The sequence below is a fragment of the Sinocyclocheilus rhinocerous genome, unplaced genomic scaffold (assembly GCF_001515625.1).
Source record: "Sinocyclocheilus rhinocerous isolate Xijiao unplaced genomic scaffold, SAMN03320098_v1.1 scaffold5165, whole genome shotgun sequence".
Classification (NCBI taxonomy): Eukaryota; Metazoa; Chordata; class Actinopteri; order Cypriniformes; family Cyprinidae; genus Sinocyclocheilus; species Sinocyclocheilus rhinocerous.
The window spans coordinates 49,704-75,350 of NW_015652777.1; the positions used below are offsets into that span (position 1 = coordinate 49,704).

A 25,647-nucleotide genomic window follows, 5' to 3' on the forward strand; every position below is an offset into this window, starting at 1 on the left:
TGAACATTTGGGTGGCATTATGCAAATATTTCCATATAGTGTGGTAGATATGTGGGGGCGTGTTAGAATGAGCCGTTTTAGGGGGGCGTGGCAGAGTCTTAACTTTGATAAAGAATATATCTTTGGTTTTGAGACTTTAGTCTTTGCAACTTCAGGGATCTTATCTATGCACAATCAGCTTGTAACACTCCAAAGAGAAAGGAAAACTTGAAATCGCATCATATGATCCCTTTAACTTATAAAATAGCTTGGAAAAGTCTTGGAAATTAATAAAATCATTCAAATAAAATGGAAAACTCTATAATGAAAATTAAATGTAAATGAATTAGATCAGATGTATTTAACTTAAATTATAATAGAATTAAAATTAAATTGCATTTATTTAGATAAAATGTATTTAACTTATTAAAAATTATACATTTCCAGGCCTGGGAAAGTCTTGGAAATGAATAAAATCCTATAATAATAATAATAATGAAACTTCTATAATAACTTCTATAATGAAAATTAATGCAAATGAAATTAATATGTATTTAACTTCAAATTAAAATGAAATTACATTTGTTTAAAATGTATTTAAATGAAATGTTTTTACTAGTAAAAAGTTATAGTCATCTACAAAATCGAAACATTTTATCTGCTAGACATTGTTATTTGTGAATGTATTCTCTCTAAAACAGCAAAATAATTATAAAAAAAATCATCCAGTAATTATGAACAACTGGACAATTCAAATTAAATGATTGTTGTTTGAGTAACACTATTATCAGTGCATTTATATGCTACAAAAAGTGCCCATTGTGATAGTCTGATAGCATAGAAATGACGTGCTTGTGTGTGTAGAACATCGAGACGCTGAAGACCACATGTACGATGCTGGAGGAGCAGGTGCTGGAGCTGGAGACGCTAAACGATGAGCTGTTGGAGAAGGAGAGACAGTGCGAGAACTGGAGATCTGCCCTGGAAGAGGAGAAGAACCAGGCGGAGCGCAGAGCTAGAGACATGCAGAGACAACTGGACAACGAGACGCAGAACAGGTATCGAAGCACACACGTTTGACTGTGAGAGCTGGACGACAGCTGGACAATGCCAGAGTCATGGCCTAACGGTTAGTGCATGACACAGACTCATACATAATGAGCCATGAGTTTGAGTCTGAGTAGTCAAAAATAACATTTGTGACCCTGGAGCACAAAAGCAGTCTTAAGTCGCTGGGGTATATTTGTAGCAATAGCCAAAAAAACATTGTATGGGTCAAAATGATCAATTTTTCTTTTATGCCAAAAATCATTAGGACATTAAGTAAAGATCATGTTCCATGAAGATATTTAGTAAATTTCCTACCATAAATATATCAAAACTTAATTTTTGATTAGTAATATGCATTGCTAAGGACTTCATTTGGACAACTTTAAAGGTGCTTTTATCAAAATTTAGATTTTTTTGCACCCTCAGATTCCAGATTTTCAAATAGTTGTATCTCGGCCAAATATTGTCCTATCATAACAAACCATACATCAATGGAAAGCGCATTTATTCAGCTTTCAGATGATGTCTAAATCTCAATTTCAGTTGACCCTTATGACTGGTTTTGTGGTCTAGGGTCACATTTCAGTTTAGTGGGTTTACTGTGATGATGAAGTCAGTGAAGTCACCTTTATTTATACAGCGCTTTATACAATACAGATTGTTTCAAAGCAGCTTTACAGTGATAAACAAGAAAATAGTGATTCAATGATGCAAACAAAATTCAACTATACTGTAAGGCAGCTCTAAAAATACATTAGTAAACAAAGGACTCTAGCCTAGCTTTATTCAATGAAAACGATGAAATATTTTTAGTTTATTTTACAATGAAAATATTTTTATATTATAAAATATATGATGTATATAATATATAAAAATTATGCAAATATTATTAGCAAATAAAATTATAAATAATGTCAGAACTTTTCGTTTTATTATCAGGCCTTTATTTATTTCTGTATTTATTATTGCTAAATTAAATTGAATAAATGTATATATTTAATGCAAATAATTACATTATTCCATTGCATATATTTAGGATATGTAAAATAATATCTATGTATATAGCCTTACTCCAAAAAAAAGTTTTTTTGTTTCCATCGCATATTGACATAATACATAATTTGGATAGTCATAACATAACTAACTAACTAAATAAAAATTTAGTGGGTTTATTATGATGACAAAGGACTTTATACAAAGCTTTATACAATGAAAACTTAGATATATTAAATAATAATAATATAAAATATATAATTAAATATTTTATATTGTTAATTAATAAATAAATATAGATATAAATGAAGGCATGATAAAAATGTTGACATTAATGCAAATATAAATGAATAAATGCAGATCTTTAATGCAAATTATCATGCATTATTAAATAAAATGCCTAAAATTCTAGCTATCCTCCGAAAAAATAATTCTGCGGTGATATATTTATATATAAGTATTGGACAAAAAACTAGAAAGTGTGTTAAAAGCTTGTTAACAGTTTATTTTCTAAATGTCCGCAGGGCCAGAAGTGCCCATGGTTATATAAGAGTTACATAATGAACATTAAGTATAGAGATAGAAACACTGAGTAAGAGACATACTGTGCCGCTCCAACACTTTATTGTTCAATAACTCTCTCTCGCTCGCTCTCTCTCGTTTTCCAGACTCCGTGCAGAGCAGCGCAATTCTGAGTCTCGTCAGGCTGTTGAACTGGCGGTCAAAGAGCACAAAGCTGAAATCCTGGTACTGCAACAGGCCCTGAAAGACCAGAAACTCAAAGCTGAAGGTCTTTCTGATACTGTGAGTGTGCCAGTGCACGTGTGTGTCGCTGTGGATAAAAGCATCTGCTAAATGACGACGTGCGTACTTACTCTGTCTTCATCAGCTGAGCGATCTGGAGAAGAAGCACGCCATGCTGGAGATGAACGCGCACAGCCTGCAGCAGAAGCTGGAGACGGAGCGAGAACTCAAACAGAGGCTCATGGACGAGGTGCTTCACTTTTCTAGCACTCAAAATACATACTTACCAAATAAATGAAATATTTGAACTGAAATGATTAAGTATTGACAATAGTGTAAATATACTTAAATGGAAAAATAGAATAGTTGCTGTTAATGTACTCACCCTCAGGCCATCCAAGATGTAGGTGGTTTTTTTCTTCTTCATTAGAACAGTAAAACAGATTTTTAGCTGAAACCATAGTCCTTGGTGATTTATAATGCAAGTCAGCTGCTGCACGTTTTTAAGAATTTTAAAAAGGCATATCAGGGAAGACAAAATTAACACCCGTGGCTCCTGACGATATATTGAGGTCTTATGAAGCGAAACAGTCAGTCTGTGCAAGAAACTGAACATTATTTACAACAATATGATGATGATGAGGATGATAGATACTTTATTGATCCCCGAGGGGAAATTCAGGTATCCAACATTAAAACAGACAACAAACAACAAAGCATACATAAAATAGTATAAACTTAGAATACAAAATACAAAACGAAAGAGTACATGTACAGAGTAAACATAAGTGCATGAATGGAAATACTAGCGTTAGATGCTGGGTACCAGCATCAAATATGCAAATATACAGAGGTGTTTACGATGTGCAGATATGTAATACAATACACTATAAAGGTATTTAAAATATGTAAAAATGTAATAAAAATACTGTAAAATTGATATAAGTCCAGTACAAAGATAAAAGTATATAGATGGCATGGGACATAAAAGACGGCAGTGCTCAGCAATTCTGTGTCCATCAATCTGGAAAGTCCATTAGCAACAGTCCAGTTCAAGTCCTGCTCACAGGGAAGAGTTGAAGAGCTGTATAGCCTGAGGGACAAGCGACTTCCTCAGTCTGTCTGTAGAGCAGGGCAGGGACAACAGCCTGTCACTGAAGGAGCTCCTCTGCCTGGAAATGGTTTGGTGCAGAGGGTGGTGGACATTGTCCAGGATGGACAGTATCTTGCCGAGGATCCTTTTCTCAGCTACAGATGTCACGGTGACCAGTTCAGCACCAACTACTGTTCCAGCCTTCCTCACCAGTTTGTCCAACCGTGTGGCATCCCTCCTCTTAATGCTGCCTCCCCAGCACACCACAGCATAGAAGAGAACGCTGGTGATGACAGTCTGATAAAACATCTGCAGCAGCTTCTGGCAGATGTTAAAGGACCACAGTCTCCTCAGGAAGTAGACTCTGCTCTGTCCCTTCCTGTAGAGGAAATATCTGTATTTGTATTTGGGTCTGGAGTTAGACGAAAGACTGGACTGGTCCCCAAACACGGACGCCCTCTACAGGACGGGACAGATTACCAGTAATCAGGCAAATAGGATATCTGATTCTTTTCCGCGAACTGGTTCTTCTGGACATTTGATTTCAATGAACAGGTTCAATTCACTAGTTAGTTTACGCAACCACCAAAAAAATCACCAAATAATGATGTGAAACGTGGATGTTTTACATGTCTAAAGCATATAAAGTGAATAAACTAGTCTTCATCAGCTCACCTTTTTACATAAACAATGAGAAAGCGGCTCATTGGTCCGAGTCGAACTGTTTCCTCAGTTCAGTGACTGTTGGAGGAACTGGAGCGCTGAATCACTTCATTCATCATAGGATCAGAAACGCTGCTATTTCGGCTCATTTTGAGTCGGAGTGACTGTCAGGCGACTGAGAGTGAGTAACTTAGGTCTGTGCTGCTTGAGCCACGAACTGTTTCAGACGCTTCAGTCCGATTTGGGTCAACTAGTTCACCAAAAAGAACCGCTTCAAAAGAATGATTGGTTCGTGAACTGGACATCACTCCAGACCGTTTGCCTGAGGCTCTGGATTACAGGTAATAATATTGTAAATAATGTTCAGTTTCTTGCACAGACCAATCGTTTCGCTTCATAAGATCTCAATATATCGTCAGGAGCCATGGGTATTAATTTTGTGATGCCTGTACATGCTTTTTTAACTCTCAAAGTGATGGTGGCCATTGACTTGCATGTTATGAATCACCAAGGACCACAGTTTCAGCAAAAAATCTTCTTTACTGTTCTACTGAAGAATACAATCATCTACATCTTGTATGGTACATTAATAGCAAATTCTCATTTTTGGGTGAACAATTCCTTTTAAGTATAATTTTGACTGCTTTGTAGTTTTTACTGAACATTATTTTATCTATCCTTTATACTAAAGAGACCTTTTTGAAGGATATTGGTTGACTTATGCCTTTTTTTAGGAACTTGAACTTAAGTGAGACTTGAGTGTTTGTAGACATTTAAGAGGATGTTGTGTTGACCTTGATTTATTGCAATATTGAGGTGTTATTTGGATTTTAGGACTAGTTCATCTCTGAGCGAGTAAAATACTTAAGTACTGTTCAAATCAGATACTCTAAGACCTTTACTCAAGCTGTATTGGAAGTGGTGACTTGTAACTTGTAATGGAGTGATTTTCGCTGTTTTACTCAAGTATGATTTTCAGGTATTCTTTACACCTCAGAGTTTTGAGAGCCGTGTAATCGTGCATCTTTACCATAACCAGTGTATCTTTTTCTCTCAGCAAGCAAAACTGCAGCAGCAGCTGGACATACAGAAGAGCCACATCTTCAGACTGACACAAGGACTTCAGGACGCGCTGGACCAGACGGACCTTCTGAAAACCGAGCGGACAGACCTGGAGTACCAGCTGGAAAACATACAGGTGCACGCATGCATGGAAATATTAACCATACTACTCATACTAGGTATGATTGTACTAATCTAAACTGACAAAATCTATATGAATAATAATAGTAATTTAAGAATTGATTTTTTAGAATAATTGTAGATTTTTATTATAATTTTTATTTTATTATAATATTATTATAGTTTTATTTTAAGTAATTTAATTTTATATTAGCTATCAAAAGTTAGGACACTTTCACACAAAATTGGATTAAATAATGCAAAATTATATACCATATTTTACAGTTTAAAATTGTTGCATGCTACATACTACATACAGTTTAAAAATAGTATGCGGTGACAAGAATGCTAGTGTTCTATTCCAAACACAGAGGTGTGTTCTAATAGCAGTGTGGCTCCCTTTGCAGGCGGCGTACTCTCACGAGAAGGTCAAGATGGAGGGGACCATCACCCAGCAGACCAAGCTCATAGACTTCCTGCAGGCCAAGGTAGAGCACCCCTCTAAGAAGAAAAAGGTCAGAGTCATCCGCTGTAAATTCACTTCATTAACTAATCTGACTAACTGCTTGCTGAGCTGCGCATTAGGTGTCCCTGGAGCTACACACGCAAATAACCGCATACTAACCGCGCCAACCGTCAGAAATCTCATATATATCCTTATATGCAGAAGCCCTGAATAAGTGAGTTGTAGAAAGGGACACCTAATTTGAGTGGATATGTAGGGATAGAATGGCAGGATAGAGTCCTAGCGTGTCTGTGGGCGTGAGCCTGGGCGATTCACTAGGTCTCGTGTTTCGGGTGCAGGGGCTCTTTGGCGGCCGGCGTCGAGAGGATCTGCTGGCGGCGCAGGGACAGACGCAGGTGCCCGCTGTGCCCACCGTGGCCCCTGTTCCCCTGCAGTACAACGACCTGAAGGTGGCGCTGGAGAAGGAACGCGCTCGCTGCTCGGAGCTGGAAGAAGCCCTGCAGAAAACACGCCTGGAGCTCAGAGAGGGTGAGATTGTTTCATACAATTGCGTCGTTAAATTTGGAAACTGGTTGCTTGTTTTCCTTGAAGTTGCAATGAATGGGGACTAAGGTTTTTTTGTTGTTGTTAATGACACAAAAGCAACGTGAAAAAAACTTTCACAGAAAACTGTCCTTTTGTGTTCCTCAGAAGAAAGACTTCTAAAGACTCCGCTTGAATTATGACTAGAAAGAATGATAATGCTGACTATAAATTATATTATAATTCTATTATTATTATGATGTTTTTATAGATTATAAATTACAATGTATAACTGCAATTATTGCAATATACAGTACTGTTTAAAAATACTGAGGTCAGCAATATTTTTAATAATATTATTAATACTTAAAATATTAATAGTTTTATTCTGCAAGGATGTATTAAATTGATCAAAAGTGAAATATATATATTACATATATATATTTATTATATATATATTACAAATGTGATGTATTACAAACCAATTATAGTGCAAATAAATGTTGTTCTTTTGAATATTTTATAGTCATCAAAGAATTCAAAAAAATGTATCATGGTTTCCACAAAAATGTGATATTTTTTAAAAGATAAAGATCCTTTTTGAAAGAAATGTACACTTTTTATTCAGCAAGGATGCATTAAATTGATCAAAAGTGACAGTAAAGACATTTATAATGTTACAAAAGATTTCTTTTAAAAATATATTCAAACAGAAAACAGTTATTTTAAATTGCAATAATATTTAACTATTTTTACTGTATTTTTGATCAAATAAATGCAGCCTTGGTGAGCAGTAGAGACTTTCAAACGTTAGTGTAATATAAAGCATTATTGAAATGACACATTATATTAAACAATAAGCAGACGTGCCACATACTGTGTGTAACATTCTCAGACGTGCTTGTTTTCTCAGTGCGTCTCCCTGTATTCTCTCCGCTCAGCAGTTCAGTTTAATAAAGCTCTGGAGCACAGCGGTACTCCAGCCACTCCGGGTTTGGCTCGTCAGCAGCTCATGATGTCCACCAAATCCAACAAATCCCCCGAGCACCAGCCCAGCAGCGGCCTGATGTCGTCCAGCTCCGGCCGCAGGAAGGACGCTGCCAATCCTGAAGGTTAGAAGCCAGACGCAGAGCTTTTGCAACCTTTTTAATATTCAAAACATAAGCAAAACAACAATTGTGTTCTCTTGGTCCTTCTTGCCATTTCATCTCATGCTATGAAAAGGGAAATTAAATCAGAAGCTTGGAGGAAAATGCTGATGTGATGTGTATTTTGATGCTGTTTCAATATAAGATGAGGAGACTGTGTCCTCTGAAGGACTCCAGAAATGTTTTGGCTCATGTCTGTCCACACTCACTGTCCTCTCTGTTGTCGTTCCACAGAAATAAGGAGAGCCACTTCTGAAAGTAAGTTCTTACATAACAGGCTCAGGCGGCCCACTCTCAAGAAACCGTGCCATCTGTGATTGAAATATCAGGATTTTTCATTTATTTAATTATTTACGCTTTCATTTTTAAAGGTTACTGATGAGCCTTCAAGATGAGGCTGATATATGCCTAAAACTCATTAAAATACAGATAAAACTGAAACAGAAACTTCAGTTTGAACTATGTGGTCAGAAAGACTTTGATATCATTTATCATATCGAATATAATGTCAGAAAGGTCAAACCATTATTTTAAAATGGGGAAATTTATCAAAATAACGGAGTTTCAAAGAAAGTAAGGGACACCTTCTGCATTATTACATAAAATGCATAAAGCATTTGAGAAAAAACTAAAAGCCAGTGAAGGTGTGTTAATTTTAAATTAACAAGTTAATACTGGTTAATATGAGATACTTAAAAAGTTAATATGATTTTATTATATAAATTACACACATATATATTTAAACAAATATATAATTTTGAAATATATGTATTTTATATATTATATATATATATTACAAATATACTGTATGTGTTTTAAATGTGACAGTGTTCAGTCATGGGAACACAAATGGCACCGTTTCCTGAGAATGAAGCAGGCGTCTCCCCAATATCTTTTTTTTCTTGATATGATCTTTTTATTCCTGCAGAGATAAGCTCTCTGGCCAAATCCAAACATGTCATTCAAGGAAACGCTTCAATTGAAGTCTTTTGGACGTTCTACACCCAATATATTGAACAAGCACTTGCTGTGTCAGGTCATCATGGTTTGATGGCTGCAGACTTCCACTCAGGACATCATGAAATGATTGTGGATCTCCAAAGCTCCTGCACGCAGATCTGTCAGGACACTGAGCTTATCTCGTATATATGGCCATACTCCTGCTGTATGCCATGCGGAATGCCAGAACTCCGAAATCCTTGCATGCTCGTACCCAAGCTACCAATGACAGCTTGGACAGTACAGTGATGCTGGTGTTTCACCCTCTGGTGGAGAAATGTTCTCAGGAGAGGACATTTTCAGCTTGCTTTGGCCTGTTTGCATAAGAAAATATAGACGGGTGTAAGAGACACATGACTGTCTTTAAGAGAGTGTGTCTGTCTGTTTGATCCTGTAGAGTACACCAGACGTGTGAAGGACAGGATTCATCACAACACTCCTCACCGCTTCACGCAGGGGCTCAACATGAGGGCGGCCCGCTGCACCGTCTGTCTGGACACCGTCCATTTTGGACGGCAAGCCGCGACATGCATCGGTACGGATCTCATGTAAACTCTTTCCAAATACACTATCAATTTACTTAAAAGTCAGGATGTGCCGATACTACTTTTTCCATAATGAGTATGATAGTGATACTCATATTTCTGGTACTTGGCGATACCAATACCAGTATTCACTTCATTGCACAAATGTTGGGTGGAGAAACCACACTGGAAAAATGGTAACATCTAAATTAACAGTTTTCCAAGTCAAAAATATTATTTAACATCACTGAATCAGTCTAAATATATTATTTATACCAACAAAACAATTTGTATGGGTTAAACTAGCTGGAAATACAGTAGAAATAGTAACAATTACAGGTTGACAGTTTTTACAGTGAAAAAGGTGACTACTCCTGCAGTCACTTTCATGCTTAATTATCAATCAATCAATCAACATTTATTTTTATAGCCCTTTACAACACTCAAGGTGACCAAAGTTCTTTCCAGTAAGAGCAAAAAATAATACAGTACATTTACATTTTTTATCCAAAGCGACTTACAAATGAGGACAATGGAAGCAATCAAAATCAACAAGAGAGCAATGATATATGCAATGATTTTTTGTTGTTGTTGTTTTTTTATTATATAATAAAAAGAAAACAGATAGAATAGAAAAAGAATAGAGAAGCAAGTGTGTTTTTTTTTTTAAAGAAAAAAAGCAGTTAGTACATGAATAGAGTGCAAGTCTAAAAGGGGCAAGTTTTTTTAAAGAATAGAATTAGAATAGAGAGTGCTAGAGTTAGAGGGTAAAAACAGAGGTATAAAGCTATAGCAAAATAGGTAAAATAGTAGACAATAAAATACATAGAATATACAAAAATGTCACAGCATTGCTAGGTATTAAAAGCCAGTCTGAATAAATAAGTTTAAAGCCTATTTTTAAAAAGGCTGAGGTCAGTAATGGTACTCATAACTTATGGTACTTACATTAATTATGCTTGTTAACCCTATAAAACCTGACGCTAAAATAAGTTGCTTTTACACACACACGCACGCACGCACGCACGCACACACACACACACACACACGCATGTTGTGTTTCCATGTTTTATGGGGACATTCCATAGGCGTAATGGTTTTTATACTGTACAAACTGTATGTGCTATTGCCCTACACCAACCCTACCCCTAAACCTACCCCTTACAGGAAACTTTGTGCATTTTTACTTTCTCAAAAAAACTCATTCTGTATGATTTATAAGCTTGTTTCCTCATGGGGACCTCAAAAATGTCCCCACAAGGTCAAAATTTACTAGTATTACTATCCTTGTGGGGACATTTGGTCCCCATAACGTGATAAATACCAGGTACACACACACACACACACACACACTTTTTTTTTCATTCAGTTGCAAGGTGTCATTTTTTCAGAAAACAAATGACTTCTAAAATATTAATATATAATATATTTTATTTCTAAATTAAGCATGATATTTTTTCTCTTTTGGAATGTCATATTGAGTTTTTTTTTCTTTTGAGCCAATGGGAACGCAAAAATGCTTTGTTGTATTGTCCATTCACCACTATAGAAGTTACTATAATGACTTGTGCTTCTGAAAAACACAGAATTGTGAAAAGGGCTCACTGTTGTTTTTTAATAGATCGCTGACCCAATCAGGTCAACCTGGGTTAAAGCTGAAGCTGCTGATCCTCCTTCTGTGTTGGTTTAACCATCTTCTCTCTCCTGCTTTAGAATGTCACGCTTTGTGCCACCCAAAATGCTCCCCGTACCTTCCAGCCACCTGCGGCATGCCCACCGAATACGCGCTGCATCTGTCCGAGGCTCTGTGCCGGGAAAAGGGAAACACTTCCGGCCTGAAAGATGTCGGAGGACACATGAGGCTGGAAGGATGGCTGAAGCAGCCCAGGTGAGCCGTGTGCCAAGACCATACCACCATCAGGAGAGAAGCAAACACTAAGTGTACATGGAATTGTGGTTGTCCTCCTGCAGAAATGGGAAGCGTGGCCAGGGCTGGGAGAGGAAGTACGTGGTGCTGGATGGATATAAAGTGATCACCTACGAGACAGAACCAAGAGACGGTCTGTGAATGTTTATACTTTTCCCAATGTTCACCGGTTCTGTTTGCACACAGCATATTATTACAGAGCAACAGTTCATCCCTGTCGGAAAATCTTGAATCATATTAGCTTAGCCTGTTCAAGCTGGTTTTTGGATAGTGGTAGCTTGTTTTGGCTGAATCTAGGTGGTTATCAACTTTAAACATCTTGACCAAGCTGTTTACCAAATTAAGCTGGTAGTTCCTCCTGATCAACCATCTAGACATCTTAAACCAGCTTAAGGAGGTCTGATGGTCTCCCAACCAGAGCAGTTGACAAAACCCCTTTAAAACCATCAATCTAAACCAGCCTGTCCATCAAAACCAGGGTTGATGGCGCTGTCACGAGTGATCTGACCACACTTTGCTTGTTTTTATTTTTCGCACTTTTACTTATTTATGTAAACTTGCATATTTTATTCCAAATTTTTTATTTTATTTATATAATTTTATTATTCTATTCTATTCTATTCTATGTACCAAGATTAAAAAGCATTTTACTGCACGTTGTACTGTGTATGGTTGTGTTTGACCCAAAAAATTAAATTTGATAACACCAATTTAGGTGGGGCCCTACAGTTTTTGCGATGCGGAAAACGTGAACGGTATTGTGGAATGCAGTCATAAAAATGGAATTTACTGTAAAACATAGAATGTCACAGAATTCGACAAATTTTGAATGAATAAATCAAAAGTAGGTCAGTATACTTAAATCAAATGGCGATATGGACTACTGTCTGTGAATGAAAGCACAAAAAGACTTATGAATCCCGAATATGAATCCTGCACGTTGTGCGTGTCTCTAAGGCGCAGATGTGTGATTTTTCATACTGAAGCGCATGAAGCTTGTGATGTTTTCAGCGTCTGCCATCTCACTATATGAGGACATAATTAGGGCCCTACAATTTAGGTTGGTTTTTTTAGCTGGCAATGGCCATAAATGACCAACATGGACAAGCTAGAAACCATTTTAATCTAGTTACCGCCTTAATCATCTATTTTCCAGCAGGGATGGAATGACAGGTGTGGAATGAAGTGCCTTGATGTGAATGATGTATAATCTGTCCTCTCAGAGTCGGTGAAGCCGCTGGATGAGTTTGAGTTGTGTCTCTCTGATGGAGACGTGACTGTTCATTCTGCTGTCGGTGCTTCTGAGCTGCCCAACACGGCCAAGACAGGTGATGTGTTACCTGTGGAATTGCACTGTACTATGTCCTTACTAACTTTTTTGCTCTGCTGAGTGGGGATTCAGAAAGTAATCCATGTCCAGTATATGTAACATGTTTTTCTGTCTCCTAACATACTTGTATGTGTTCAGATGTGCCGTATGTGGTGAAGTTGGAGTCGTCTCCGCAGTCGACATGCTGGCCCGGTCAGACTCTGTACCTCATGACCTCGGGGTTTTCGGAGAAACAGCGCTGGGTGGCCGTGCTGGAAGCCATTGTGGCCAGCAGTCGTGGGGCGAGAGAGAAAGCCGAAGCAGACGCTGTGAGTGAGAGGAACCTGAAACACCCACAGGCCGTTCATAGTGACATTTAAAGAGTCAGTGCAGTGACATGCAAGGCAGAAACTGTAGGTTTGTCTCTTCTTACTAGTACAGCGGGATGCAGGGAAACATACTGATAACAGGGATGCAAACTCACCATGGGTGAAAAAGTTGACAAAGACGCGCAATCCAAAAAAAAATAAAAAATTAAACGCTTATAATATTTAAAACATTTATTATTTTTTAACTCTACAGTTGTGCAGTAAATTCGCTTTGAAGATGACATGAAAAAATCCTGGTGGAAAACAAAGACTAAAGATGAAAATTACTTTTATAAAATTATTATTATAACCAGCAGAGGATCACTCATTAGCTCAGTTGCCATTTCCACTCCCTAGTTTTTTTCACGTCTTGCGTTTGGAGTTATTATAAAATGACTATTATAACAATTTTTTGTACTTTTACTATACTGAAGTATGAAGTATAGCAAGTACAATTAAATAATAATGCATTAAATATTTTGAAATATTTTTAGATTTAGATTTAAACATTATTGCCTTAAAAAGGACGCATCAATACGAGTGTTTTATCTTTAACTGTAGAAACTGCTAAATAAATTCAGCCAACACAGACTTGTTGCTGCTGTAGTTTTGTTACTCTGAATTTACTCTGCATCCCGTAATGCACAGCTCTGTTTTGACATCGGCTTGTCAGATAGTTTGTTCCGTCCATTGCTACAGTTATCACCGTCAATCAAAGCAATGACTTGCGGAACAATTTAGCGACTGGTGTTTGTCGTTTGCCATTCCTGAAACACTATACGTGGACGTTTGGTCCTCTTAGACAAACAAACATTTTCTTCAGATTGTGAATGAAGTACTGTATATAGAGAAGCCGAGCAAAGGGCGCTTTCCATTATGGTGCAACTGACTGAGATTACTCATGCGAAAACTTCTGATTTAATCAATGATATAATCAACTAACTACACAATCAATCTCTTATTTACTTTATTTCTCGTTATAATAGGTAGATTTTCGAGCATGTAGAACTCTGTAAACTAAAACAAAAATAGCTCAGAGCAGATACTGACTAACCTACAGTAAACACCTCTGATTGGCTATTACTTTCAACTGAGATGCCTGTGATTGGCTACAATACTCAACGCTGTAAAACACGTTGTAAATAGTAACTTTTTTAAAAACACAAAACTATTTTAAAAATTCAGCGGATTTACACGAATCACACAAATGACCCATTCTGAATTCAAAACGGCGAATTTCACCGAAAGTGACAAGTTTGCATCCCTGCTCTCGGTCTCCAGAGTCCTCGTCTCCTCAGCTCACCGGAATGAGATGCAGTCCACGGAGAAGTTGTGCTGTTGTCATGGTCACGCACGAGACACGTTTATTTTATTATTTTTTTTATTATTGTTTTTGTTTTTATTACCTTGTATGTCCAAAACTGTCACTTATCACGAAATGAAAAAAAGACAAAAACAAAGCAAAAAACAAACACTTTCTCATCGGATCAACACGAATCTCGTAGGTGACCTATATTGATCTCAAAAAGGTGAGTTTTCACCAAATCTATGTGATAATGCTGAAAGCTCTGCGAAGTGCATAAAATAAAAAATGCACTTTTTAAAAATATTTTTTTTTCACATCCTCATGGTGTTTTTGATTCTGTACAGAAATTGTTGGGAAACTCCTTACTCAAGCTAGAAGGAGATGATCGCCTGGATATCAACTGCACCCTCCCGCTGACTGACCAGGTACCTGCATCATCCACTAATATCACAATCGCTTTGGTTTTTCAAGATTTATTTCATTATTTTCAGTCTATATTTGTTGTAGTCTGATATACCATCGTCTTATTTTTGTCATCAGATTGTATTGGTTGGCTCCGAGGAAGGTCTCTATGCCCTGAATGTGATTAAGAACTCCCTCACTCACATCCCGGGTCTGGGATCCGTGTTTCAGATCTACATCATCAAGGAGCACGACAAGCTGCTGATGATCGTGGGTGAGCAAAGATCATGACCCTTTACTGTCGGTTTCAGAAACCAAAACTGAATGACTTTGACTGAGAGCCCTTGCAACAGGACAAAAAAATTTGCATGGTATTACATTTTTTTATTTTCGGACATGATAATATCAAGCATTTGTGTACTAAGTACTAGAGGTCGACCGATAGTGGATTTTGCCGATACCGATAGCTAGGCTGGACCACACTGGCCGATACCGATTAATTAACCGATAGTTTTTAAAATGGATACTGAACAAAAACTAAAATAATGCTTTATTAAAAAAACAGTACTGAACCATACTAGTAGTAGTAGTAGTAATAATAATAATAATAAAAATGTTGAAATTAACACACTCTAACAAGGAACCTTATAGCTCAAACAGTAGAGCATGGCGCTTGCAACACAAAGAACTGTGTAAATACCTTGGTACATTAATATGCTAATCATTAGGTCAAAATACCATGGTATTACATTTACATTTAGTCATTTAGCAGACGCTTTTATCCAACCAACAAAAGAGCAACAACATAAGTGCTGTGACAAGTCCCGGTTTGTTTAACGCAGTACACGTAGCTAGTTTGTTTGTTTGTTTTTTATAATAAATAAAAAGAAAACAAGTAGATAAAATAGAAAAAGAATAGTGAACGCTAGTGTTAGAGGGTCGTTTTTTTATTTAGTTTTTTTTAATAAATAAAAAGAAAACAAGTAGATAGAATAGAGAGTTCTAGTGTTAGAGGGTCAATTGTACATGGAAGAGATGTGTCTTTAGCTGTTTCTTGGAAGATGGCTAAGGACGCAGCTGTTCAGATCGAGTTGGGCAGGTCATTCCACCAGGAGGGAACAGCTAAGGTAAAAGTCTGTGAAAGTGATTCAAACAAGTGCAAACTCGTTCCGCAGCCAATCATAGTGCTCATGGTTTAGTATCAGACAAGCTGAGTGATCCAAACAGTAAAAACTCTTGAAACACTGTTCAACCAATAATATTCACACTGCATCGACAGACACTATTAGGGTTTTGTAGGATCAGTGTGCATGTTGTTGGCATCTGTTGCTGTTGGTCGGCACTTGTTTTTTGCTAATTAAACATGTTGAATCAGCATTTGTCAGGTCTTGGAATGTCTGACAAGTGATGTACTGTAATCCAGGGTCATTTTTTATAATAAATAAAAAGAAAACAAGTAGATAGAATTGAAAAAGAATAGAGAACGCTAGTGTTAGAGGGTCAAGTTTTTTTAATATAATAAGTAGTTAGATTAGAAATGGAATAGAGAGTGCAAGTGTTAGAGGGTCAAGATTTTTTATAAATGAAAAGAAAACAAGTAGATAGAATAGAAATAGAATAGAGAGTGCAAGTGTTAGAGGGTCAAGTGTAGATGGAAGAGATGTGTCGTTTATTAATGATGGCTAAAGACTCTGCTGCTCTCTTCGAGTTGGGCAGGTCATTCCACCAGCAGGGAACAGTTCAGATAAAAGTCAGTGAAAGTGATTTTGTGCCTCTTTGGGATGCACTATAATGCACTGTTCAATTGCAGAACACAAGCTTCTGGAGGCACATAAGTCTGAAGTAGTGAATTTAGGGGTGTAGAGCCAGTAGTTGTTTTCAGGGCTCTCAAGTTATAGCAAAAGTTTGGAGTGAGATTAGAGACAAAAAAAACAAAACAAAAAAACAGACAAATTCATCCAAATAAAATAAATAGGTTTATGTATTTCAAAAATACAAATGTATAAAAAATAAAAAGAAATTTGGCCACAAACGAGCCAACTGAAGAGCAGCACTCAATGTACATAGGCTATTGTACACATACAGGATTGCAGAACTTGCCCTGGGCATGTATGTCAAGCTGTGTGTGTGTGTGTGTGTGTGTGTGTGAGAGAGAGAGAGCACATTTCAGCTTATGAATGTTTTTTTTTTGTCTGTTGTAAGTGTTTGTTGCACATTTTGATGTCTTGATGACAGGGGTAGAGGGCTCCCACTTAAAGCACTGTCATGATAGATAATAGTGTTCTGTCCAGAGCCAAACTGTTTCTAGTTTTGATTTTGTTCAAACTCACCATAGAGAACACTCTCTCTGCATCTGCATTTGAGTGGGGAAGCCACGGTGCTTTAAGTGGGAGCCCCCTACCCCTGTTATCCAGGCATCAAAATGTGCAACAAACACTTACAACAGACAAAAAAAAAAACATTCATAAGCTGAAATGTGCACTCTGAAATGTCTCTCTCTCTCTCTATCTCTCTTTCTCTCTCTCTCTCTCTCTCTCTCTCTCACACACACACACACACACAGCTTGGCATGCAATCCTATTGTATGTGTACAGTATGTACATTGAGCACTGATGTTCAGTTGTTCAGTTGGCTCGTTTGGGGCCAAATTTCTTTTTATTTTAGATATTTTTTTAAAATAAATATATAAAACAATTTATTTTATTTGGATGAATTAGTCTGTCTTTTATCAGATTCACCCATTGTTATAACATCGCTAGTCCTTTCCTTAGTTTCTGGGAGTCAAAGCTAAGTTAATGCTTCTGGTTGTAAAGCAGCTGGAGAGTTTTTGACTGCATCAATAATAATTTAGCACGAATTTGCCTATATTCCCCAACATCAGCTCTCACTATCTTTGATCACAGGTAAGTGATTTTGTCCAGGAATCATAAAATCAAAATGCTAAAAAAAGAAGGGGTTACCTACAGCATTCATCGGATCTTGCTCTTACACTCTGTGTTTACGCGCTTCCATGTTGCTTAGTAATAAACGCGCTTGCAGCGGAATCACGCGGAAACAACAACATTCTACTTTCTGATTGGCTGGTAGGTGTCATTTAAAGCCCCATTCACACCAAGAACGATAACTATAAAGATAACGATATTAGCATCTACATAGCTATGAACTCGGCAGAGAACTTCCCTCCGTATCCGTCCATTAATTATAGCAGGACAAGTTATCCCTTACTTCTCAGCGTGAGAAATTCAAGGTGTGGCGTGAGAGCGTGTGAACGGGTTGAAATGCGTGTGTCTCACGGTGCCCTGTGTTTCGTAGGACAACAATAATGCCTTGAATTTTATGTGAGCAGCTATTGGTAGACAGTGCAAATTGATGAACAGAGGTGTGAATTGTGTTCTTTTCGGCCCGTTAATGACTACTCTTGCAGCTGCATTCTGGATTAGTTGTAGAGGTTTGATAGAGCTGGCTGGAAGGCCTGCCAAGAGAGCATTGCAAAAGTCCAGCCTGGAAAGAACAAAAGCTTGAACAAGCTTGTGTAGCACGTTCAGAAAGAAAGGGCCTGATCTTCCTAATGTTGTATAAGGCAAGTCTGCAGGACCTGGCAGTTCTAACAATGTGGTCTGTGAAATTCAGCTGATCATCAATCAAAACTCCAAGGTTTCTGGCTGTTTTTGAAGGATTTATGGTTGATGGGCCTAGCTGGATGGAGAAATTGTGATGAAGTGATGGGTTTGCTGAAACCTCAAGCAGTTCTGTCTTGGCAAGGTTGAGTTGAAGGTGATGGTCCTTCCTACAGGAAAAAATGTCTGTTAGACATTCTGAGATGAGAGCAGCTTTCGTCGGATCATCAGGATGGAATGAGAGGTAGACTTGAGTGTCATCTGGATAGCAGTGATATGAAAAGCCATGTTTCTGAATGACAGAACCTAGTGATGCCATGTAGACAGAGAAGAGAAGTGGTCCAAGAACTGAGCCCTGAGGCACCCCAGTAACTAGATGTTGTGACTTGAACATCTCACCCTCCAAGTTACCTTATTGCATGATACCATCACTGTACCATAGTAACACCACAGTACTGTTTGACAAAGGATGCATTTAAAATAAGTCGATTATGATTGATGTGTTGCAGGGGATGAGCGGGCACTGTGTCTGGTGGAGATTAAGAAAGTGAAACAGTCTCTGTCCCAGTCTCACCTCCCCACGCTACCTGAGATTGTGCCGTATATCTTTGAGACCGTCAAGGGCTGTCATCTGTTCGCCGCGGGCAGGGTGAGACTGCAGTCACCGTGTGTTTCACAGCATTGCAACTTCCTCTCTGTGTATTTTTAGTGCACTGTATTGCATCATGCCTTGTTGTGACGTGCAATGCAACAAATTTGTACCTTACATGGTTTTTGTGTCTATTCTTGCTTTAGATAGAAAATGGTCCATGCATTTGTGCTGCAATGCCCAAAAAAGTCACAATTCTACGATACAACGACAATCTGAACAAATTCTGTATACGGAAGGTAAGTGACATTTGAGGTTCTGGGTCTTGAAGCAAACTAACTCATATGTCACAAAACATTTAGCAACGTAATTCCTTTGCAAACAGCTGTTGCCTTGTGGTCTGACTTGAATGACTCCTCCAGAGATCGCTCACATGAACACATCCCTAATGATCCGTCTCTTTATCTCTCAGGAGATTGAAACGCTCGAGCCATGCAGCTGTATCCACTTCACCAGCTACAGCATCATCATTGGTACCAATAAATTCTACGAGATTGAGATGAAGCAGTGTGTTCTGGACGGTACGTATATATCAATGACGTCCTGGGGATGCAGTTAGATGATTGTTTTTAACTTTCAGGTCAGTCCACAATCTACTGACGTCTGATATCTCCTGTGATTGATCTGTTATTGAAAAGGATTCAGCTAGTCATTGCAGTCACATTCGCATATTTGTGAGAACATGATCAGGCCCTTATAATTTGTAATTGTGCATTATGTAAACAGCGTTTTGCATGATGGGCTGTTTTTGGCAGAGTTCCTGGACAAGAATGACGTGTCGCTGGCATCGGCTGTGTTCACTGGATCCTCCCACAGTTTCCCCATCTCCATCGTCCAGGTGTCCAGCACTCCGCAGAAGGAAGAATATCTGCTCTGCTTCCACGGTCAGACACCCATCAGACCATTTAAACTACAGCAAGCTCCTGTTGCATGAGAATATTAGTTGAGCAACAGTCCATGCAAAATTATTATGTACTCACCGTCATGTTGTTCCAAACACAATTTTATTTTATTTTTCACCAGTAAAGTATTCCAGACTCTGTTCAAATGGTTAAATTAAATGTTATTTATCAAAAAGCATGTCTAATTAATTCATGAAACTTATACAATTTAACAGCAATTTATTAAAGTTTTAGGGCCCTATGAAATGTGTTTTCTTCTTTTTTTTCTCAAATTCTGAATTTGGCATTTTTAAATTGGAATTTTTCTCAAATTCCAAATTTTAGCTTTCCAAATTCCCAAATTGTAATTTTTTTGGATTTCATTTTAATGGTTTGATTAAATTTTCATAATCAAAAGCATGCCCCTTGATTTTCTGCATTGTTTTTCTTTAAATGTCTGATTTCTGATTACAGAGATCGGTGTGTTTGTGGATGCTTACGGTCGAAGAAGTCGCCCTGATGATCTCAAATGGAGTCGACTTCCCCTGACATTCGGTAGCCAGTTTTCCATTTCTAACAAACCTAAATGTGCAAAACATAGTGATGAGGATCTTCAGGATCACTAACCGAAGCATCTGTCTGTTTCCAGCATTCAGAGAGCCATACCTGTTTGTGACCTACTTCAACTCGCTGGATGTTATTGAGATTCAGGGCCATGCATCGCTTGGGTAGGATGTTTAGCAACATGCATGCATATAAGACAGCAAAAATAACATTAGAACTTGAGAGTGACAGTAAAACCTCTTTAAAACAGGCCTCCCAGTCTCGTTCACCTGGACATTCCTAACCCACGTTATCTGGGTCCGGCCATATCGTCTGGTGCCATTTATCTGGCCTCGTCCTACCAGAACAAACTGCGGGTCATCTGCTGTAAGGGCAGCCTGGTGCGGGAGTCTGGGGAACTGCAGAGGACCGGTTCGAGCAGGAGGTGCGGGTTATGACGATTTATTAGAGTGATAGTCTGGATTTAAATTCAGAGTGAATGAGTCACGTTTGAAAATCAGATGTGGTATATTTGCTGATTTAACCTGTTACCACACATTCTGTATTAATGCAGCAAATTACTACACTGCTTGGCAACTACAAACCGTTAAAATGGCAGTGATGAAATTCTGAAAGTTTACTGTTAAATTGTTGTTCTTTGGATTAAAAATTATGGGAACAAAATAATAATGCTATTAGCTGGTAACCAGCTTTTAAAAGTAACATTCAATCTGGAACAGTTTCTTTTATGTATGTTCTGCAAAAAGTCTTGTTTTTTGTTCCGTTTCTAATCCCAGTAAATAGTAAATGTAACTATTTGATGTCTGCTATCTATGGAAGCTTATTTTTGCCACAGAATAAAAATATATAAAAAAGTTAATGGCAGCTTTTTATCTCACAATTCAGAATTGTTCTCAGAATTGTAAGCTTACATCTTGCAATTGCAAGTTTACATGGCACATTTCTGACTTTTTTCTCTGAATTCTGCATGTGCATGCAATCAGGTCAGATTTGCAAGATGTAAACTCTGAATTTGAGAAAAGAAGTCAGAATTGCGAGATGCAAACTCGAGATTATGATTTATAACATACAAATTCGCAGTTGTAAGAAGAAAGTTGCAGTTACCTTTTTTATATTTTTATTCTGTGGCAGAAATAAGCTTCCATAATTATCATATTGCTGCTGCTGTTAGTGACCTTACCACGGGATTCTCGCTAAAAACATCCCTTACTTCTGGTAGAATCACATCACATGTGGCCTTGAGTTGCTTCATCAATATTTCATGTTCACAAACCGTATAAATCATCTAGTGTGCAGTCAAAGCATCATGCATTTACCCAAATCTTCACAGCAGCCCAAACAAGCGCGGACCGCCCACCTACAACGAGCACATCTCCAAGCGCCTGGCCTCGGGTCCCGGGGCCCAGGAGGGGCCGCTGCACCGCGAGCCCAGCACCCCTCACCGCTACCGCGAGGGCCGCACGGAGTTCCGCAGGGACAAATCTCCAGCCCGGCCTCTGGAGCGCGAGAAATCGCCCGGTCGGGCTGTGCTAGACAGCCGCAGGGAGAGGTCACCCGGGCGCTTCGAGAGCAGCGGCAGCGAGAGAGACCGGGAGCGTTCACGCCTTCACACTAGCTCTGTACGCACCCAGCTGACCCCCGTCAACAAGGTACGCATGAGACACTGCCACGTAAACTGTGTATCCTCTTAGGGATACAAACATCAGGTTTGACGATGTTCATGCATGCTCAAATGCATGAACATCCGCTGCTTTGTAGTTAAATTCCTTCTAGTTATGGCCTCAAACAGGATGCTCAGCAGCAGTAATGCAGCAGTAATGATGTTTCTGAGCTGATCTGCGTCAGACAGGGCAGGCAGCCAGTTGAAGTGTTGAAGTGACCTCTTTATCCTGGTGGTGGTGTAGGTTTGGGACCAGTCTTCAGTCTGAGAGCGTCCCGGAGGGATGACGTAAGAGCCATCGTCCACCTCCCGCGTGGATGGACTTGCCCTTTTAACAGTCGCTTCGTAAAGCTCTGAACTATATCATCTCATGCCTGTAACCGTGAACAAAGCCATGTTATTCACTCGCAGCCCCAGAGTCTGGGACATTGTGCTGATGTTGTAAACTCTGTCCATGCTGTAACCATTCATGAAGGTCCATTCTAAAGAAAAACAACTGCAATTTTTGGGGGAAAGACCTTGAAGGAATATTCCAGGTTCAGGACGGTAAGCTCTAGCAACAGCGTGTTGTGGCAAAACGGCCATTACTGCAGAAAATGATTTTGACTTGTCCCTCACGTCTTAAAAAAGTAAAAAAAACAATCCAAGTTGTTGTTTTTTTACACTTTATCTATTAGCATCAGTAGATTTCAATTATAATACACTGGCCATTTTCTCAAAATGAGTTTTTTCCACTTCAGCAGCACTTTTTACAGTTTCATTCCTATCTATATTCGGGGAGGGTTTTACAGAGGGGTTTGTTCATATATCATTCGGCTGATTTATAACATTTTGTTTCTAAAAACTGATTGATGAAAAGGAAAATCCAAAATCCTGTCTGTAAAAACATGAATTAAATTTCAACAAAATGAAACAAAACATTTGAACCTGGCATTCTCCGATGTTCAGATTTCTGTTCTGGAAATGTATGCAAATTAGTGCATATTTAATTAATGCCTCATTCACAACATTTTAGAAAGCCTGTATTACAAAAGAGTTTTCACAATTTACTGATTAATAGATTGGTAATTGTATGTTGATACCTGTTAAAAGTTTTACCCTATTCACCTTTGGTTTCTTGGATAGTTTACCCAAAAATGGAAAATTCAGTCATGGTTTACTCACCCTGGATAACAAAACAGTTGATGGTAGCCATTGACTTCCACAGTATAGAAATAAATAAATAAATAATATGGAAGACAATGGCTAATGTCGACTATATATATATATATATATTTGAATTGTAAAGTGTCTTAATCAGCCATTTAGTGGTAGAACTTTAGTAACCACCACCACAGTGGTAGTTTTCTTTATGTAAACAGGCTCATTGTGAATATCCCTGTGTGAAAATGATCAATTTACTGACCTTGAGCCTGAGGTGCACTGATGAGGCATAAAATGTACTTTCATTGAATCTTACTGTAACCACCATTTTTGGTTTAGTTGAAATTATGATCTGTGGTAATGGACAGCAGACCACAAATGCTGTACTTTTATACTAAACCCGGAATATTCCTTTAACTTAATCACGTGATTAGCACATTGTAAATATGGTGATTTCAATTTTTATAGCTAAACGGATCTTGACTGATGAAGCTATGAAGTCTATTTTTTATGCTATTAAACTGTTTGTATAGACAGTTGAAATGAGTTTCCTACAGAAAAGCACAGAAAAGGTTTTATTCCCATGTATGTTGTATGCTAATGTGGTAAACAGTCAATTCGGCTGCTCTTAATGACAGTTTGTCCAGTTTTTTAAGCTCTATTTGACTGACATTATCGAACCTACTGCACACGGTTTATTTTTATGCTAATAGAGTCTGAGCTTGTAAATCTTTTTAAAGAGACGCTTCATGTTCTCGCTACAAGTGTCCTTGTAATGTTCAAGTGAAAGCTTTCATCGACACACACAGCAGCAAGTCTGGACATTTCTGCTGCTTATCTGTTAACGGACGTCCTGTTCAGCTGCGAGTGAAATAATGTCCGGTAGCCCTCAGGGTTTGTCGAGGATCTTCTGTCGTTCCTCGTGGAACATGAAGCAGCTCAATTAGAGGCTTTTTGAGTTCATGGGTAATTGTACGCAAACGCATGAGTAAATTCTGACTTGGTTTATGGGACGTCCCGTCATGTACTTCTACATTGATATTGATCATCGATGTTTTTCAACTAATAAGGCTGCTTACCTTGAACTTTCTTTTTGTATAAAGAAATTAAACTACATTAAACATTATTAAAGTATGAGCCATACATAGTTCTTCTGGCGTCGAGTCCTTCTTTTATCTGTCAGAATTAAAGCACATGATCACGCGATAAAAGCATCCAAAAGGGTCGGAAATGCTAAAAGTTTGGCAAAATGAATAATGAAAAACAAGCCTATTTCTGATGTGAAGACCAGCAGGCAACGTAATGACGTCAGTGCTGGAGTAGCAGGTGGATTCAATCTATAACGTGTAGATTTTTTGGATTATTCTAATAATGATGTTTAGTTTGCTTTGCTATGAATTTTTCCGTTTGTTAATTTATTTTCTAATCATATTTATATATATATTTAAATTTTGTTTGTTACTTTCCCCCTCTTGTTTGTTACATGTGACATTCTGTAGATGCTGTTTAACGTTGTCCTGAAGGTGTTTGTACAATATCATATTTCTGTTTCTTTAATAATAATTTTAAAAAATCTATAACGTTACATATTGCTATAAATTAAGAGTTCAAATCCATAAGTTTGCACTTTTCATTGTAGTTGGGTAATTTCCCAGTTAACAAAATATAAAGTAGGCCTACTTTAGAAATGTTTAACATTTATAATCATAACTAAAATTGAGCTCGCATGGGCCCTCAGTTCTACAATAATATATTTAAACAGGTAAATGCTCTTCATCAGCACGTTAATGTAATGCTACAGTCTGTCAATCAGGTGCAATATGCTTAACTGCTCGGACATTCATGCACTACATTTATTGACATATTTAAACCCAGAACCTCTTTCATAACCCAAACCATTTGCATACTGAGGGTGTTTAACAAGAAGTATAATTTACTTTGTCTCTAATTAAACAGAACATAGTAAGAGGTCTGTGCGTATTAACATGACGTTTAATGTAACACTGAAAACTTTGATCACAATTAAGACATTTTCCACAGACCCCCCCCCCCCCCCCCCCTTAAAAAAAATATCTTTGCTTATGTTAAAGAATTTGAGGATATTTATTGATCATGCTGAAAGAACTTTCATGTACAGTACTAGTGATTCTTGTTCATTCAACTCAACTCTAAACCACTGAAGATCCTCTGCCTGATGATTATTTTAAACAGTGTTGACAATGTTCATGTTAAAGCCTTTATAGGTTTGGAGGAAGTTTTTATATTAACAACTTCTATGGCGCCAGATTAATTATACTAGAGTCAGATAACCATCATGTTTCCAGCTTTAATATGCGATGTTATTGAAAGTGTTTCATAAATCAGGGCTTCACAAACTGGAGTTTGTGAGAGAGTTCATTAAATCATAAAAATGAAAATGAAAATGAAACTAAAAAGCAATTAAAAAAATGTCATAATA

General features: G+C 37.8%; 1 protein-coding gene across 7 annotated transcripts in view; it reads left to right on the forward strand.

The window, feature by feature from the left end:
• Positions 1 to 22,947, forward strand: part of LOC107715152 (citron Rho-interacting kinase-like) — a 53,900-nt gene extending 30,953 nt beyond the window's left edge. Inside the window, exons 17-40 of one of the 7 annotated variants that reach the window (XM_016521215.1) lie at positions 844 to 1,037; positions 2,691 to 2,826; positions 2,912 to 3,016; positions 5,580 to 5,720; positions 6,112 to 6,219; positions 6,509 to 6,698; positions 7,634 to 7,804; positions 8,075 to 8,098; positions 9,237 to 9,374; positions 11,077 to 11,251; positions 11,335 to 11,423; positions 12,514 to 12,618; positions 12,759 to 12,928; positions 14,618 to 14,698; positions 14,814 to 14,949; positions 18,802 to 18,941; positions 19,088 to 19,180; positions 19,354 to 19,462; positions 19,697 to 19,825; positions 20,297 to 20,377; positions 20,472 to 20,550; positions 20,637 to 20,810; positions 21,717 to 22,035; positions 22,291 to 22,947. In XM_016521215.1, coding sequence (XP_016376701.1) covers positions 844 to 1,037; positions 2,691 to 2,826; positions 2,912 to 3,016; positions 5,580 to 5,720; positions 6,112 to 6,219; positions 6,509 to 6,698; positions 7,634 to 7,804; positions 8,075 to 8,098; positions 9,237 to 9,374; positions 11,077 to 11,251; positions 11,335 to 11,423; positions 12,514 to 12,618; positions 12,759 to 12,928; positions 14,618 to 14,698; positions 14,814 to 14,949; positions 18,802 to 18,941; positions 19,088 to 19,180; positions 19,354 to 19,462; positions 19,697 to 19,825; positions 20,297 to 20,377; positions 20,472 to 20,550; positions 20,637 to 20,810; positions 21,717 to 22,035; positions 22,291 to 22,314 — 3,111 coding nt within the window. In that variant the 3' untranslated portion in view covers positions 22,315 to 22,947. Of the gene's footprint in view, positions 1 to 843; positions 1,038 to 2,690; positions 2,827 to 2,911; positions 3,017 to 5,579; positions 5,721 to 6,111; positions 6,220 to 6,508; positions 6,699 to 7,633; positions 7,805 to 8,074; positions 8,099 to 9,236; positions 9,375 to 11,076; positions 11,252 to 11,334; positions 11,424 to 12,513; positions 12,619 to 12,758; positions 12,929 to 14,617; positions 14,699 to 14,813; positions 14,950 to 18,801; positions 18,942 to 19,087; positions 19,181 to 19,353; positions 19,463 to 19,696; positions 19,826 to 20,296; positions 20,378 to 20,471; positions 20,551 to 20,636; positions 20,811 to 21,716 lie in introns of all 7 variants that reach the window. The other 6 variants (XM_016521212.1, XM_016521214.1, XM_016521213.1 and 3 more) reach the window with 6 other exon arrangements.
• Positions 22,948 to 25,647: the final 2,700 nt, after the last annotated feature.